At 38.9% G+C, this 15,762-nt stretch overlaps 1 protein-coding gene across 2 annotated transcripts in view; it reads left to right on the forward strand.

The window, feature by feature from the left end:
* Window positions 1-15,762, forward strand: part of BUB1B (BUB1 mitotic checkpoint serine/threonine kinase B) — a 49,331-nt gene that overhangs the window by 16,738 nt on the left and 16,831 nt on the right. For both annotated transcript variants that reach the window (XM_028119468.2, XM_028119469.2), the window contains exons 6-10: window positions 4,613-4,782; window positions 6,320-6,534; window positions 6,707-6,798; window positions 13,706-13,935; window positions 15,645-15,757. In XM_028119468.2, coding sequence (XP_027975269.2) covers window positions 4,613-4,782; window positions 6,320-6,534; window positions 6,707-6,798; window positions 13,706-13,935; window positions 15,645-15,757 — 820 coding nt within the window. The remainder of the gene's footprint in view (window positions 1-4,612; window positions 4,783-6,319; window positions 6,535-6,706; window positions 6,799-13,705; window positions 13,936-15,644; window positions 15,758-15,762) is intronic.

Here is a 15,762-nt window from a genome sequence, read left to right on the forward strand (position 1 = left end):
ATCAGTTACTGAGAGAGGAATTTTGAAGTCCCTTTTATTATGAATTTGTCTATTTTTCCCTAAGTCCCATTTGTTTTGCTTTATATATTTTGAAGTTCTGAAGCATACACATTTAGAATTGACCCCTTTATCGTTATATAATGTCTCTCTTTATCCCTGGTCATACACATTCTGAAGTCTCCTTGGTCTGATACTAGTATAGCCACTCTGGCGTTCTTTTGTTTATATGCTATATCTTTTTCCTTTCCTTTTTTTTTTTTTTTAAACAGTTTTAGAGTTGTGTGACCATCACCACTATCTAATTTTAGAACATATTTAACACCCCAAAATGAACCCCATACTCATTAGCACTCACTCCCCATTCCCACTCACCCACTTCCAGGCAACCACTTATCTCTTTCTTTCTCTAGATTTGCCTATTCTGGGCTTTGCACATAAATGGAATCCTATGTTATGTGGTCTGTTGTGACTGGCTTCTTTCACTTAGCATACTGTTTTGAAGGTTCATCATAGTATGTTCATCATTGATAAACATAGTTATGTCATATGTTAGTATTTCATTCCTTTCTATTGCTCAGTAATAACCATTCAGTGGCTATGCCACGTTTTACTTATCTATTCATCAAATAATGAGCATTTAGGTTGTTTCCATTTTTTGGCTATTGTGAAATAATGCTGCTGCAAACATTCATGATGCAGGCTTTTGTATGGATTTTCTTTCATTTTTATTCCATGTCTTCATATTTAAAGTGGGTTTTTTATCACAGCAAATAGTTGGGTCTTGTTTTTTCCTCAGCGCTCACAATATCTTTTTAAATGGTGTATTTAGAACATTTACTTTAATTATTAATTGTATTGGATTTAGATCTATTATTTTCTTATTTGTTCTCAATTGGTTCTCTATCTTTTGTTCCTCTGTTGCCTCTTTCCCGCCTTCTTTTGGATTGTCTGAATGTTTTTTAATATTTCATTTTAATTTATTTTATTGGCTTTTTTTTGTCTGTTACTACTTTTTTTTAATGGTTGTCTGGGGTATATTATAAGCAGATCTGACCTTTCATGGTCTACTTAGGGTTGATATTTTATCACTTCAAGTAAAAAAATATAGAAGCTTTATAACCATATAGGTCCCTTGATCTTTCCTACTTTTTTGGTATACTTGTCATATGTATTACATCTACATACACTGAATACCCCACCAGACAATGTTATAATTTTTGTTTTCAACAGCCTTACATATTTAAAGAACTTTGGAGGAAAATGGTCTTTTGTATTTATCATTTTTGTTCTTCCTTCATTCCTGAAGTCCCAAGTTGTCCTCTAGTATAATTTCCCTTTAGCCTGAAGAGGTTTGTTTAGCCATTCATTTAGAGTGAGCCTATGGCTAATAAATTCCCTTAGTTTTTTTTCATCTGAGAATGACTTCATTTCATCCTCATTCCTGAAGGATATTTTCACTGGATGTAGAATTCGGGGTCAACAGTTCTTTCCTTTTTTCTCTTTTTAAATTTAATTTATTTATTTGAGAGAGAGAGCATGAGCAGTGGGGAGGGGCAGAAGGCAAGGGAGAAGAGCAGACTCCCCGCTGAGCAGAGAGCTGGACACGGGGTTCCATCCCAGGACCCTGGGATCATGACCTGAGATAAAGGCAGACACTTAACGACTGAGCCACCCAGACGCCCCTCAATAGTTCTTTAACTTCGATAAAGATGTTGTTGCACTGTCTTCTGGACTCCATGATTTCTGATGAGAATGGTTCCTTCTCTATATGTAATATGTTGATTTTCTCTGGGTGCATTTAAGATTTTTTCCTTTTCTTTTCTTTTCTTTTTCTTTTTTTAGGATGTTATTTATTTGACAGAGAAAAAGAGCATGTGCACAAGCTGGGGTGGGGGGTGTAGAGGGAGAAGCAGACTTCCCGCTGAGCAGGGAGCCTGATGCGGGACTTGATCCCAGGATGCTGGGATCATGACCTGAGCCGAAGGTAGATGCTTTTTTTTTTTTTTAAGATTTTATTTATTTATTTGACAGAGAGAGAGGGAACACAAGCAGGGGGAGCGGGAGAGGGAGAAGCAGGCTTCCTGCTGAGCAGAGAGCCTGATGTGGCGCTCAATCCCAGGATCCTGGGATCATGACCTGAGCCGAAGGCAGACGCTTAACGACTGAGCCACCCAGGCGCCCCAAGGTAGACGCTTAGCAACTGAGCCACCCAGGCGCCCCTAAGATTTTTTTCTTTAACATTGTTATTCGGAAGTTTGATTATGATGTGTCTATGTGTGATTACCTTTGCACTGAATCCGTTTAGGGTTTACTGAGCTTTTTGAATTTGTAAATGTATGCCTTTCACAAAATTTGAGAAGTTTTCAGCCATTATTTATTTCTGCACTTTTATGTCTTTTTCTGGGGCTTTAGTTACACATATATTAGACTTTTTTATATTGTTCCATAGGTCCCTGAAGCTCTTTTTTATTGTTTCGTTTTTGTTTTTATTTTATTTATTTACTTATTTATTTTTAAGATTTTATTTATTTATTTGTCAGAGAGAGAGAGAGAGAGAGAGAGCATGAGGAGGGGGAGTGGCAGGCAGACGCAGAGAGAGAAGTAGGCTCCCCGCTGCGCAAGGAGCCCAATGCAGGACTCGATCCCAGGAGCCTAGGATCATGACCTGAGCCAAAGGCAGATGCTTAACTGACTGAGCCACCCAGGCACCCCTGTTTCTGTTTTTAATTTTTTAACCTTTCTTTTTGTTCTTCAGAATGGCTAATTTTTGTTGATTTGTCCTCAAGTTCATTTGCTCTTTCCTTAGCCATCTCCATTCTGATACTGAGTTCATCCAGTAAATTTTTTATTTCAGATAATGTGTTTTTCAGGTCTAAATTTTTCATTTGATTCTTCTTTATAGTTTTTGTGTCTCTGCTGAGAACTTCTGTCTTTCTATTTATTTCAGATATTTTTCCTTTATCTCTCAGAGCGTCGTTATAATAGCTGCTTTTAAATTTCTGTCTGGAGGGCGCCTGGGTGGCTCATTTGGTTAAGCAACTGCCTTCGGCTCAGATCATGATCCTGGAGTCCCGGGATCGAGTCCCATATCGGGCTCCCTGCTTAGCGGGGAGTCTGCTTCTCCCTCTGACCCTCTTCCCTCTTGTGCTCTCTGTCTCTCATTCTCTCTCTCTCAAATAAATAAATAAGTAAATCTTTAAATTTCTGTCTGGAAATTCCCAACACCTAGGTCATCTTGATTTTGATATGTGTTGATTGCCTTTTTCTTTGAGAATTGATCACATTTTCCTGGTTCTTTGTCTGTCAGGTCATTTTGGATTATATCCTGGACATTTATCCTGTTACTATGTTATTAGACTCTGAGTCCTATTGGTTGATATTCCCTGGGGAATGTTGATATTTTTGTCTTAGTAGGCAACCAACCCTCAGATATCACAAGTTCTTTCTCTGATGGATAGTGGTTCCACTGACAGTTCAATTTTCAAGACATTTGGGTCTATCCCACATGTAGGCTGATCGGGGTTAGTCTAGGACTTGGGCAATGGTTTATATCATAGTTCAGATCTCAAAGCCTTTTTTGTGCTACTTTGGGCCTGCCTTCTGCATGCATAGCTCAGGAGTGAGTCCAGAGCTTGTGCCAATTCGTGTAGAGAATTAGGAGATCCCCTTCTTCAGCTCGTCCTCTCTAGTATCTCTCCCACATTTGTTGGCCCTCAGAGTCCCCTTTTCCCAGTACTCTGGCCAGAAAGATGAGGTTTTAGCTTCCCACACCATTGTTGCAACAATTTAAAACCACAAGAGAAAAGAGAAGAAGAAGAAGAAGAAAAAAAAAACAGGAAACAACCCTGTGTGGTTTGTTTCTTCAAGTTTGACTCCTCTCTACAGTCCACTTGCTTTTGTTTACTTTTCAGAGACCTCAGTTGCTTTTTTTGTATTTTGTTTAGAGTTTTTAATTCTACCCAGTGAGAGAGAGGCTATCATGGGCTTACTCCGTCTTGGCCAGCACTTGCAGTTTATTCTGGTTTTTTACCCTTTTGATAATACGTAAAGCTTTGACAGCAGCACAGGAAGTTAAATCTTCAAACTTCTGCCAGCTGTGCTAAAGTAAAATGACATGTGGGATACAACTTCATTTCATATGGTTTGGGAAAAAATGGTATGGGGCTGAGGAATGTGCCTAGAGAGAGCAAGAGACATAGACAGTGATAAAAGAGATGTGGCAAGACGTTGACAGTTGCTGAATCTAGGTGAAGAGTATATGGGTGCTCATTTACTCTTCCAACTATTTTGTAAGTTTAAAAGTTGATGGGAAACTCTGACCTTAATAAATTCTTTAGTCTTAGTCACCCTGGTCTGATCCTCAGATCAGCCTAATGGTGCTCTTCAGAGTATGCTAATTTGTCGGATGTGACATTTAAAGGGGAAGTTAAATCATCCTATTCCAAACCTTCTCTGATTTCAAGGTAGCTTTCTTTATTCCTGAGAGAATAAACACTTTCTTTGGGCTGTTTCTCTATATTTCTTCTCCCTTGTTTAATAAATTAGAAATTTTGATTCTGGTGAGTAGTGGTCATCTCCCCCAAAAGTTAATTGTCCATTCTCTTACTTTTAGACAATTCCAAGCTCGGGTGTCTCGGCAAACTGTGTTGGCACTTGAGAAAGAAGAGGAGGAGGAAGTTTTTGGGTCTTCTGTACCACAACGAAGCACACTGGCTGAACTAAAAAGCAAAGGGAAAAAGACAGCAAGAGCTCCAATCAGCCGTGTCGGAGGTGCTCTTAAGGGTAAGTTTGTTAAGTGTTATTATTGGAAGCTCTTAGTCTCGGGCAGTAGGCAAATTATGTAAAGAGATAATGTATAAATATATACGTGGACACTGTCCTCGTTTTCTGACTACTAGGTAGCAAAAAGAAGGAAGTCTTCAGAGAGCTGAGATTACAGTATGCAGTAAAAGCAAAACAGGTCAGCAATTTTGTGTCTTAATTAAGAAAAACCTAATATATAGGAAGCATCAAGAGTTTCTGAGTTTGAGTTGTTAGTCGAGAGAAGATATGCAGTAATATAGCCAGTATTGTCAAAGCGAAGCTTACATATACCAGAGCCCCAGAGAATGTATTAACGTGGTCTTCAGATTTTTGGGGCCAGAAATTGGACTCTCTTTGTATACCTAAAGATGATCACTGATAAGCTTTCTTTCTTGTTCTCTCTCTTTTTTTTTTTCAATTAATTATGTTTAGGAAAGTTTTAGATTCACAGCAAAATTGAGTAGAAAGTAGAGAGAGCAATAAGCTTTTACTAACTACATTTATAGCAGTTAGATGGATAGACCAGAATTTTTAAAAATTTCATATTCCTTTTACGGTATCAACTTACCAGTATTCAAAATATTACTTGTAGATCCTAGAATTAGGGTATAGGGAGTATATAGACCTAAAGAATAGTTCATCCCGGGGCGCCTGGGTGGCTCAGTCTAAGCGTCTGCCTTCAGCTCAGGTCATGATCCCGGGGTCCTGTGATGGAGCCCCGCATCGAGCTCCCTGCTCAGCGGGAAGCCTGCTTCTCCCTCTCCCACTCCCCCTGCTTGTGTTCCCTGTTTTGCTGTGTCTCTCTCTGTCAAATAAATAAATAGAATCTTTAAAAAAAACAAGAGTATTTCCTCCAGATCATAATGAAGCTTGATTATAATAAGGAGCTCCACAACAGAGAACACCCCTAATAAATGGGCTAATTTGTCTTCTCTAGATTCAGCACATTTCAGCTGATTTCCATTGAGAGAAAAATTTTAAATTGATAAATGAAGATTTAGTTTAGGATAGTCTCTGAGAAAACTAGATAGTGTTAGAATGATGATTGAAGGAAGATGTAGAATTTTTTTTTTTAAGATTTTATTTATTTGTCAGAGAGAGTGATCACAGCAGGGGCAGCGGCAGGAAGAGGGAGAAGTAGGTAAGAGAAAAGCAGGCTCCCTGCTGAGCAAGGAGCCCGATGTGGGACTCAAACCCAGGACCCTGGAATCATGACCTGAGCCGAAGGCAGACACTTAACCATCTGAACCACCCAGGCATCCTAAGTTTTTTTTAACATATCTATAAATAAAAGACTGGAGGTGAGGGAAAGGAGGGAGAGTATGAGTAACAAACAGAATGGATTAAAATGTTAATTCATGTAAGGTTTTTTAAAAATTATTGTTTAAAAAAATCTCTTTGTTCCTATGGTAGCAGGGGTAATCTCCTTGATTTTGGGAAGAATTAGGTATTCCTTATCTGGCATCTGAGTTGATAATTAAATATTTTACATAAAATTTTAATATTTTTCTCCTAGCTCCAAACCAGAACAGAGGACTCCAAAATCCAGTTCCTCAACAGATGCAAAGTAATTCCAGAATTACTATTTTTGATGAAAATGCTGATGAGGCTTCTAGAGCAGAGTTGTCTAAGCCTACAGTTCAGCCATGGATAGCACCTCCTGTGTCCAAGGCCAAAGAGAACGAGCTGCAGCCAGGCCCTTGGAACACAGGCAGGCCTTTGGAATATAGGGTAAGGACTCTTGGATCCAGTGTACTTGCCAACATAACAAAAACTTCAGATTTAGAGTAGAGGAGTGTTTTTAGCATCTCTTTTAATTCCTCCTGAATGATTGGGCGTGGCCTGCATATACTTTGTCAGAATGTATAACTGTGGTAATTGTCATCTTCTTCTTCATCGCCAGCCTCATGGTGGTACAGCTTCTGTGACCACTATACCCTCTCTGCTTCCCAGTTTTACTCCATACGTTGAAGAAACTGCACAACAGCCAGTTATGTGAGTTTGATTTCCTGATATTTTGAGGTGGGAATTATTAAGAGTGAGCAGGAGCACCTATTCTGGTTCCCAAAGGCATTTCCTTCTTTGTGGGGATGAAAGTAACGAGACAAATTGTGTTTTTTTAATGTCTATATTCTTTAGAGTATGTTAGGGCTAAAAGACCATTTGGTAATATTCTTATTAAGGAATAAACTTCATAGGCTTATATTTACATTGCTGTAGTCAAAGATAATCACTTTGACTTAAGTGAGATGTTCTACCTTTGTTATTGACAGTGATTAGAAATTATGATAGTTTTTCCTTTTACCCTGCTCTTTCCTTCTGGATGTCTTTTTCTTTTTCTTCCTAACCCTTAGTATTTCTGTTATAAGAAAAAGAATGACAGGTGATACTTAGATCATCAGGCAGTGTGAGCTCTAGTCTAATACACACTGCAGAGCATATAATACTAGGGTCAGATTCTGTGTCCCAGTGCAAGAGTTTTCTCATAACTAATCTATAACCCCTCATCACTCTATGCTAGGTACTATAGGAATGCAAAAATAGATAAGATTTATAGCAAAAAATTCTGCCTGATATGAGTTCAACACGGGGGAGGATACTTTTTTTTTTTTTCGAGATTTATTTATTTATTTATTTGACAGAGAGAGACACAGTGAGAGAGGGAACACGAGCAGGGGGAGTGGGAGAGGGAGAAGCAGGCTTCCCGCCAAGCAGGGAGCCCAATGCGGGGCTCGATCCCAGGACCGCGGGATATGACCCGAGCTGAAAGCAGATGCCCAACGACTGAGCCACCCAGGCGCCCCAAGGGAGGATATTCTTTAAGAAATTTCTATGAGGGGCGCCTGGGTGGTACAGTTGGTTGGGTGTCTGACTCTTGGTTTTGGCTCAGGTTGTGATCTCAGGGTCATGGGATCATCTGAGGGAGACTGCTTGTGACTCTCCCCTGCACTGCTCCTCCCCACTGCACTTGCTCTCTCAAGCAGATGAATAAATCTTTTAAAAAAGGAAGAAAAGAGGGCGCCTGGGTGGCTCAGTTGGTTAAGCGACTGCCTTCGGCTCAGGTCATGATCCTGGAGTCCCGGGATTGAGTCCTGCATCGGGCTCCCTGCTCGGCAGGGAGTCTGCTTCTCCCTCTGACCCTCTCCCCTCTTATGCTCTCTCTCTGTCTCATTCTCTCTCTCAAATAAATAAATAAAATCTTTAAAAAAAAAATTAAAGAATTTAAAAAAATAAAAAAGGAAGAAAAGAAAAAAATCCTATGAGCCTTTACAAAGGATTACCAGAAGAAATTGATAGCACACATTTGTGGATATTTAATTTTTCGAATGTTTCAAATCACCTATAGATAGAATTATGGCAAAATAAATATGGTATAGAAAATGTTGAACTTGATTTTTATTTCAACTCCTCTTCATGGCTGTCTTATTTGCCCTGTCTGCAACATTTTCTTTAGTTTGTGTTTTTTTTAATGGTATGTTCCAGGGGCTCTTTGTATATACATGTTATTATAGATTAAGCTCATTAGCTAAAATCTTTAATAGGAGTTGTGAATATTTCCCCCTAATTTATCACTTGTTTTTGATATTGTTTAGCAGTAACCATTACAAATATATTTTTTTCCAATGCTTTTTTTATTATAATGTTAATCACCGTACATTACATCATTAGTTTTTGATGTAGTGTTCCATGATTCATTGTTTGTGCATAACACCCAGTGCTCCACGCAGAATGTGCCCTCTTTAATACCCATAACCGGGCTAACCCATCCCCCCACCCCCTACAAATATATTTCTAATTCCTGTATAGATTTAACAGTCTTCTTTATGGTTTCTGTGTCTCCATCATTCTTTGCTGGGATTACTGCAAGCTACCTAATCTTTCTACTTCTAGTGTTACTCATCCCATTCATTCTTTATGCTGTCGCAGGTCTGCATTGCAAATCTGATTGTTTCATTTTCCTGATCAGAATCCCTTGCTAGGTCCCCATAACCTTTGGGATGAAACTAAAACTCCTTAAGATTAATTAGGAGACTTCTTGATTTGGCCTCTGCTAACATCTCCAGTTTCCTTGTTTGTTTGTTTTTAAGATTTTATTTCTTTATTTGAGAGAGAGAAAGCAAGAGACAGAGCATGAGCAGAGAGGGAAAGGCAGAGGGAGAGGGAGAAGCAGACTCCCCACTGAGCAGGGAGCACGATGCGGGTCTCCGTCCCAGGACCCCAGGATCATGACCTGATGAAGGCAGACGCTTAACTGACTGAGCCACCCAGGCGCCCCTTAACATCTCCTGTTTCCTCCCCGTCATATAGTCAAACCAGATTGTTTGCAAGTTCCTGAACTTGTCTAGAGCAGCTACCCCTTTGGACGTTTGGGTTGTTGTTACTTTTTGGCTAATTATGAGTAATGCTTCTGTGAACATTTGTGTAAATGGTTTTTTTGTGGACATATGTTTTCATTTCCTATGGGTATATACCTCGGAAGGGAATTGCTGAGTCATATAGTAGCTCCATGTTTAACATTTTCAGGAACTGTCTGTTTTCCAAAGAGGTGGCACCATTTTCTGTTCCCAAATTGCCATAATGAATGAGGGCTCCAATTTCCTCCACATCCTCATCAACACTTGTTATTATTCACTTTCTTTTGGTTTTGTTTTTTGGTTGTTGCCATCCTATTGGGTGTGAAGTGGTATCTCATTGTGGTTTTGATTTGCATTTTTCTAATGATTAATGATGTTGAACATCTTTTCATGGGCTTATTGCCATTTGTATTTCTTTGGAGAAGTGCCTATTCAAATCCTTTGCCTATTTTTCAACTGGATTATTTGTCTTTTATTTATTTTTTTATCGATTTTATTTGAGAGAGAGAGAGAGTGAGTGTGAGTGGGGGGCAGGGGCAGAGGGAGAGGAAGAAAATCCCAAGTGGACTCCATGCTGATGTCTGAGCCTGATGCAGGGCTTGATCCCATGATCCTGAGATCATGCCCTGAGCTGAAATCAAGAGTTGGTTGGTCACCCAACCCACTGAGCCACCCAGGTGCCCCTGTCTTTTTGAATTGTAAGAATTTATATATTCTGAGTACAAGTCCCTTAGCAGATACATGATTTGCAAATATTTTTTCCCATTCTGTCAGTTGTCTTTTCACTTTCTTTGTTTTTCTTTTCACTTTCTTGATGTTATCTTTTGAATCCCAAAAGGTGTAAAAATTTCAATGAAGTGTAATTTATTTTTTCTTTTGTTTCTTACATTTTTGGCATTGTATCCAAGAAGGCTTTGCCTAACTCAAGGTCATGAAGATTTACTCCTGTGTTTTCTTCTGAAAGTTCTATAGTTCTAGCTCTTACATTTAGGTCTGTGATCCATTCTTAGCTAATGTTTGTGTGTGATATAAGGAAGGAGTCCTACTTCATTCTTCTGCATGTGAATATACAGTTGTTGCTTGAAAAAATTTCTCTCATCATTAGATGGTCTTGGTACTCTTCTTCTTCTTCTTCTTCTTCTTCTTCTTTTTCTTCTTCTTTTTTCAGAGAGGGGGTGGGGAGGGACAGAGGTAGAGCGAGAGAATCTCAAGCAGGCTCCACACCCAGTGCAGAGCCTGATGCAGGGCTCAGTCTCACAACCCTGAGATCATGACCTGAGCCGAAATCAAGAGTTGGATGCTTAAGTGACTGAGCCACCCAGGTGCCACATATGGTCTTGGTACTCTTGTGGAAAATCAGCTGACATAATGTATGGGTTTTTTTTATTTATTTATTTATTTTTAAACAATTTTTTTTTTTTTAAGATCTTATTTATTTGACAGAGAGACACAGTGAGAGAAGGAACACAAGCAGGGGGAGTGGGATCATGACCTGAGCCGAAGGCAGACGCTTAACGACTGAGCCACCCAGGTGCCCCTGTATGGGTTTATTTTTGAGACTTTTCTATTCCATTGATCTACATGTGTCCTTATGCCATAGCCTTGGTTACTGTGGATTTGTTGTAACTTTTGAAATCTAGAAGTTTGAATCTCCCAACTTAGTTCTTTTTTTTTTTTTTAAAGATTTTATTTATTTATTTGAGAGAGAGAGAATGAGAGATAGAGAGCACGAGAGGGAAGAGGGTCAGAGGGAGAAGCAGACTCCCCGCCGAGCGGGGAGCCCGATGCGGGACTCGATCCTGGGACTCCAGGATCATGACCTGAGCCGAAGGCAGTCGCTTAACCAACTGAGCCACCCAGGCGCCCCCCAACTTAGTTCTTTTTAAAGATTGTTTTGACCATTCTGGTCCCCTTGCAATTCCATCTGAATTTTAGGATTGTTTTGGTAATTTCTGCAAAATAACCAGCTGGGATTGTGTTACAGATTGTGCTCTGAATTTGTTGATCAATTTAATGAATATTGCTATCTTAATACTATTAAATCTTCTGATCCATGGACATGGAATATCTTTTATTTATATCTTCTTTCATTTCTTACAACAGTGTTTCATAGTTTTCAGAATACAAGTTTTGCACTTTTTAAAAAAATGAGTAGATGTTATTTTTTGAGCTATTTTAGGTTTATAGAAAAATTGTACAGAAAGTACAGAGAGTTCCCATATACTTCCTCCTCCCCAACCCCATACACAGTTCTCCCTATTAATGTCTTGCATCAGTGTGGTTCATTTGTTGCAATTGATACATTATTAACCAATGTTCATAGTTTATATTAGTCTTCACTCCAATGTGTTTTACAGTTCTATGGGTTTTTCATGTGTCCATCATTGCAGTGTCACATAAAATAGTTTCAGTGCCTTAAAACTTTCCTCTACTCCGCCTGTTCATTTATCCTTCCCTCAAATCCCTGGCAACCACTGATCTTTATATTGTCTTTACAATTCTGCCTTTTCCAGAAGTCCTATAGTTGGAAATAAACAGTATGTAAGCTTTTCAGACTGACTTTTCTCAGTAATATGCATTTAAGTTTTCTTTTTTGTGGCTTAATAGTTCATTTATTTTTAGTACTGAATGATATTCCATTGTGTGGATGTTTATCCACTTATGGGAGGACATCTTGGTTGCTTCCAATTTTGGCAATTATGAATAAGGTTGCTATAAACCCTTGTGTGCAGGGTTTTATGTGGACATAAGTTTTCAACTCATACAGCTGGATTCTATCATAAGACTCAGTTTTGTAAGAAAGTGCCAAACTCTTCCAAAGTGGCTATACCATTTTGCATTCATTCATACCTCCACACCCTTGGCAACACTTGGTGTTGTCAATAGTTTAGATTTAAACCATTCTAATAGTTGTGTAGTGGTATCTCATTATTTTAATTGTAATTTTTTGATAACATGATACTGAATTTTATATGTTTATTTGCCTTCTGTATATCTTCTTTGGTATCTGTCTATTCACACTTCTTTTTAAAAAATTTATTCTGAAGCACTTCATTCTTTTTGGTGTTCCGTTCATTGCAAGTGTATAAAATACAGTTGATTTTCATATATTGATTTTATATCCTACTTCTTTGGTGAACTCATTATTAGCCCTAGTAGTGGATTTTCTATATATAAGATCATGTCATCTGCAAGTAGAGATCATTTTACTTCTTTTCCCATTTGGATGTCTTGTTTCTTTTTTTATGCTTTGTTTCTTTTTTTTTCCTGATTGCCCTGGCTAGAAATTCCAGGACAGTTTTGAATAGAAGTGGCAAGAATGGACATTCTTATCTTGTTCCTGATCTTAGAGGAGAAGCATTCAGTCTTTTATCATTAAGTATGATGTTTGTGTGGGTTTTTTGTAGATGTCCTTTATCAGGTTGAACAAGTTGAGGAAGTGTTTTAGGTATGTAGATGTGTTTAGACCCTACCATTAAAGGTTCTGATTTAGTGATCTGGGGTAAGGACCAGATGTCTGGTTTTTTTGTTTTGTTTTGTTTTTTAAGATTTTATTTATTTGTTTATTTAAAGAGAGCATGAGCAGGAAGAGAGGCAAAGGGAGAGGGGGAGAGAGAGAGAATCTCAAGCAGCCTCTGCGCTGAGCGAGGAGCCTAACAGGCTCCATCTCAGGACGCTGAGATCATGACCTGAGCTGTAATCAAGTGTTGGATGCTTAACTGACTCAAGCACGTACCCCAGGACCAGATATCTTTAGTTGTAAAAAGGCACATAAGAAAATAAAAGGTATATAAGTAATTTTGTCCATAGCCAGGATTGAGAATATCTGCCCTGTTTTCATTGAAGTACTTCATGCTTCATTCTTTTCAAACCTGTATTATCATTTCCATTCTTCCCCCTCAGTTGAGAACCTTGAACTTGTCACATTGTCAATTCCCTAAATGTTATATTCCTAACTCAAATTATTTTTGGTGATAAACCGTGGCAAATAGGCTATATTGCATAGGTTAATTTTCTTTCATACAGTGGGTTTGATTAAGATATGATATTCAGATTTATTTTACCTATAAGGAATATAAGCTATTTGATGACCCTAACTTATGGCTAATTTCATTCCTCATCATAAAAGAGTAGTACACAGAACATAATTGTTGATAATCCATGTAAATTATTTTTTAGCCTCTTTTCTCAATCTTTTTTATTTATTTTATTTTATTTTATTTTTTTTAAGATTTTATTTATTTATTTGACAGAGAGAGACACAGCGAGAGAGGGAACACAAGCAGTGTTTGGGAGTGGGAGAGGGAGAAGCAGGCCTCCTGCCGAGCGGGGAGCCCGATGTGGGGCTCGATCCCAGGACCCTGGGATCATGACCTGAGCCAAAGGCAGACGCTTAATGACTGAGCCACCCAGGCGCCCCTGTTTTTATTTTTTGAAATCAATTATACATAGTCTTGCTACTGACATTGTCCCTGTGTTCCGTCAAAACATGTAAGAAATAACTCATTTGACCTATATGGTGAATAATAATTATTTTGCTTCTTTAGGACACCATGTAAAATTGAACCTAGTATAAACCACATTCTAAGCACAAGGAAGCCTGGAAAGGAAGAAGGGGATCCCCTGCGAAGAGTTCAAAGCCATCAGCAAGAGTCTCAGAAGAAGAAAGAGAAGATGATGTATTGTAAGGAAAAGATTTATGCCGGAGTGGGGGAGTTCTCCTTTGAAGAGATCCGGGCTGAAGTTTTCCGGAAGAAATTAAAAGAGCAAAGGGAAGGTATGTATATTAATCTAGTTCACAGCAAAATTTCTTGGGAATTGTAATCTTTGTCATTGCCCATTATTTTCTCAAGCATTCCCTCTATTCCAGTGAAGCAGCTCTGATCATGGTCACCAGAAACCTCTTTTTTGCCAAATCCAGTGGCCGTTTATCAGTCTTGATCTTTTTTGACCTCTTGGCTTCATTTGACACAGTTGATGAAATGCTTGTGTATTAAATGCTTCTCTTGGCTTTTTCCTTGGTGCGTATTCCCTCTCAATTTCCTTCACTGCTATTCCAGAGGCTCAGGATAGAGTCTGGAATATTCCAATCACAACTATCACTAGGTAATGGATTAAATACTCTTTATAAGCTGGGGACTCTCAGATTTATATCTCTATCCCTGACATTTCACCTGAACTCCAGACTCTATTTAGTTACCTATATCTGTTGGCTATTCCAACAGACATTTTAAACTTAACATAGCCAGAACAGAATTACTGATTTCTGCCAAAAACCACACCCCAGTACATACCACAGGCTTCCCCATTTCAGTAAAAGGGAACACCATGCACCCAGTTGGTTCAAGCCAAAAAACCCCGTAAGTCTTCTCTGATCCCTCTTTCTGTACCATTCTCCCACATCTAATGAATAAGCCTATCAACTGTACCACCAAACAATTTTCCAAATCTTTCATTTATCACCATTCTCATTATTAATCCAAACTGCCATCTTTTAGGTAGACTACTGCAGCTAGACTTTCTGCAAACTTCAGTCTGGCCTTACTACAGTCCATTTTGCTCATAGCAGATGATCTTTATAAAAAGTCCAGGTCCTATCATTACTTTACTTAAAATTCTTCAGTGTTTTCTCATTGTCTTACCATGTAGTACGAACTCTACCCACACATGACTTGGCTCCTGCCTACCTCTCCAACCTCATCTTTTACTTTTCTCCCTCTTATTTTGCTACAGTCATCCTGGCCTTCTCTGGAACTCACTCTTGAGCACAGTGACCTTGTTCCTGCATTAAAGCCTTTGTGCCAGCTTTGGCCTAGAATCTTTCCCCAGATCTTTATATGATTGGCTCCTTGTCATTTGGGTTGCAACCTTATGAATGTCCCTCTCTTAAAATGATCTTCCCTGCTTAGCCGTCTTAAGTAGCTCCTGACCTCCATCCTCCTACTCAGTCACACATTCTCACATCACCCATTTTATTTTATTTATTTATTTGAGATAGAGGGTGAGAGCAAGAGCTGGGAGACAGAGTGGGAGGGAGAAGCAGGCTCCCCGCAGAGCAGGGAGCCCAATGCGGGGCTCCATCCCAGGACCCTGGGATCATGACCTGAGCCAAAGGCAGATGCTCAATCGACTGAGCCACCCAGGCACCCCACCTATTTCATTTTTAACACTGATTTTCTTATTCATTTGTGTGTATGTCTTCCCCAAATTGAATGTTAGTGTCACATGACTAAGGACGTTGTATTATGCACCACTGACATGTAAATGCTCCGAATTGTTCTTGGCACATCATAGCTATTCTGGTTCTTATTGATTAAAAAAATAAAAGAATAGAGACCTAGACCTCAAGTAGAGGACTTTGCTCCATTTATATTATTCTCATCTGTAATATTAGCATGTATGTTGAAGGCATGCACTCCAAAGACAGTTTTTGACAGAATAAATTGCTATAAGGAGTAATGCATTAGCCAACCTTACTGTTTCTAGCTGAGCTACTGACCAGTGCAGAGAAGAGAGCAGAAATGCAGAAACAGATTGAAGAGATGGAGAAGAAGCTGAAAGAAATTCAAACTACTCAGCGAGAAAGAATGGGTGATCAGGTCAT

The sequence above is a fragment of the Eumetopias jubatus genome, unplaced genomic scaffold (genome assembly GCF_037043125.1).
Source record: "Eumetopias jubatus isolate StellerSeaLion01/CBP00866 unplaced genomic scaffold, mEumJub1_p1.0 scaffold_7, whole genome shotgun sequence".
NCBI lineage: Eukaryota > Metazoa > Chordata > Mammalia > Carnivora > Otariidae > Eumetopias > Eumetopias jubatus.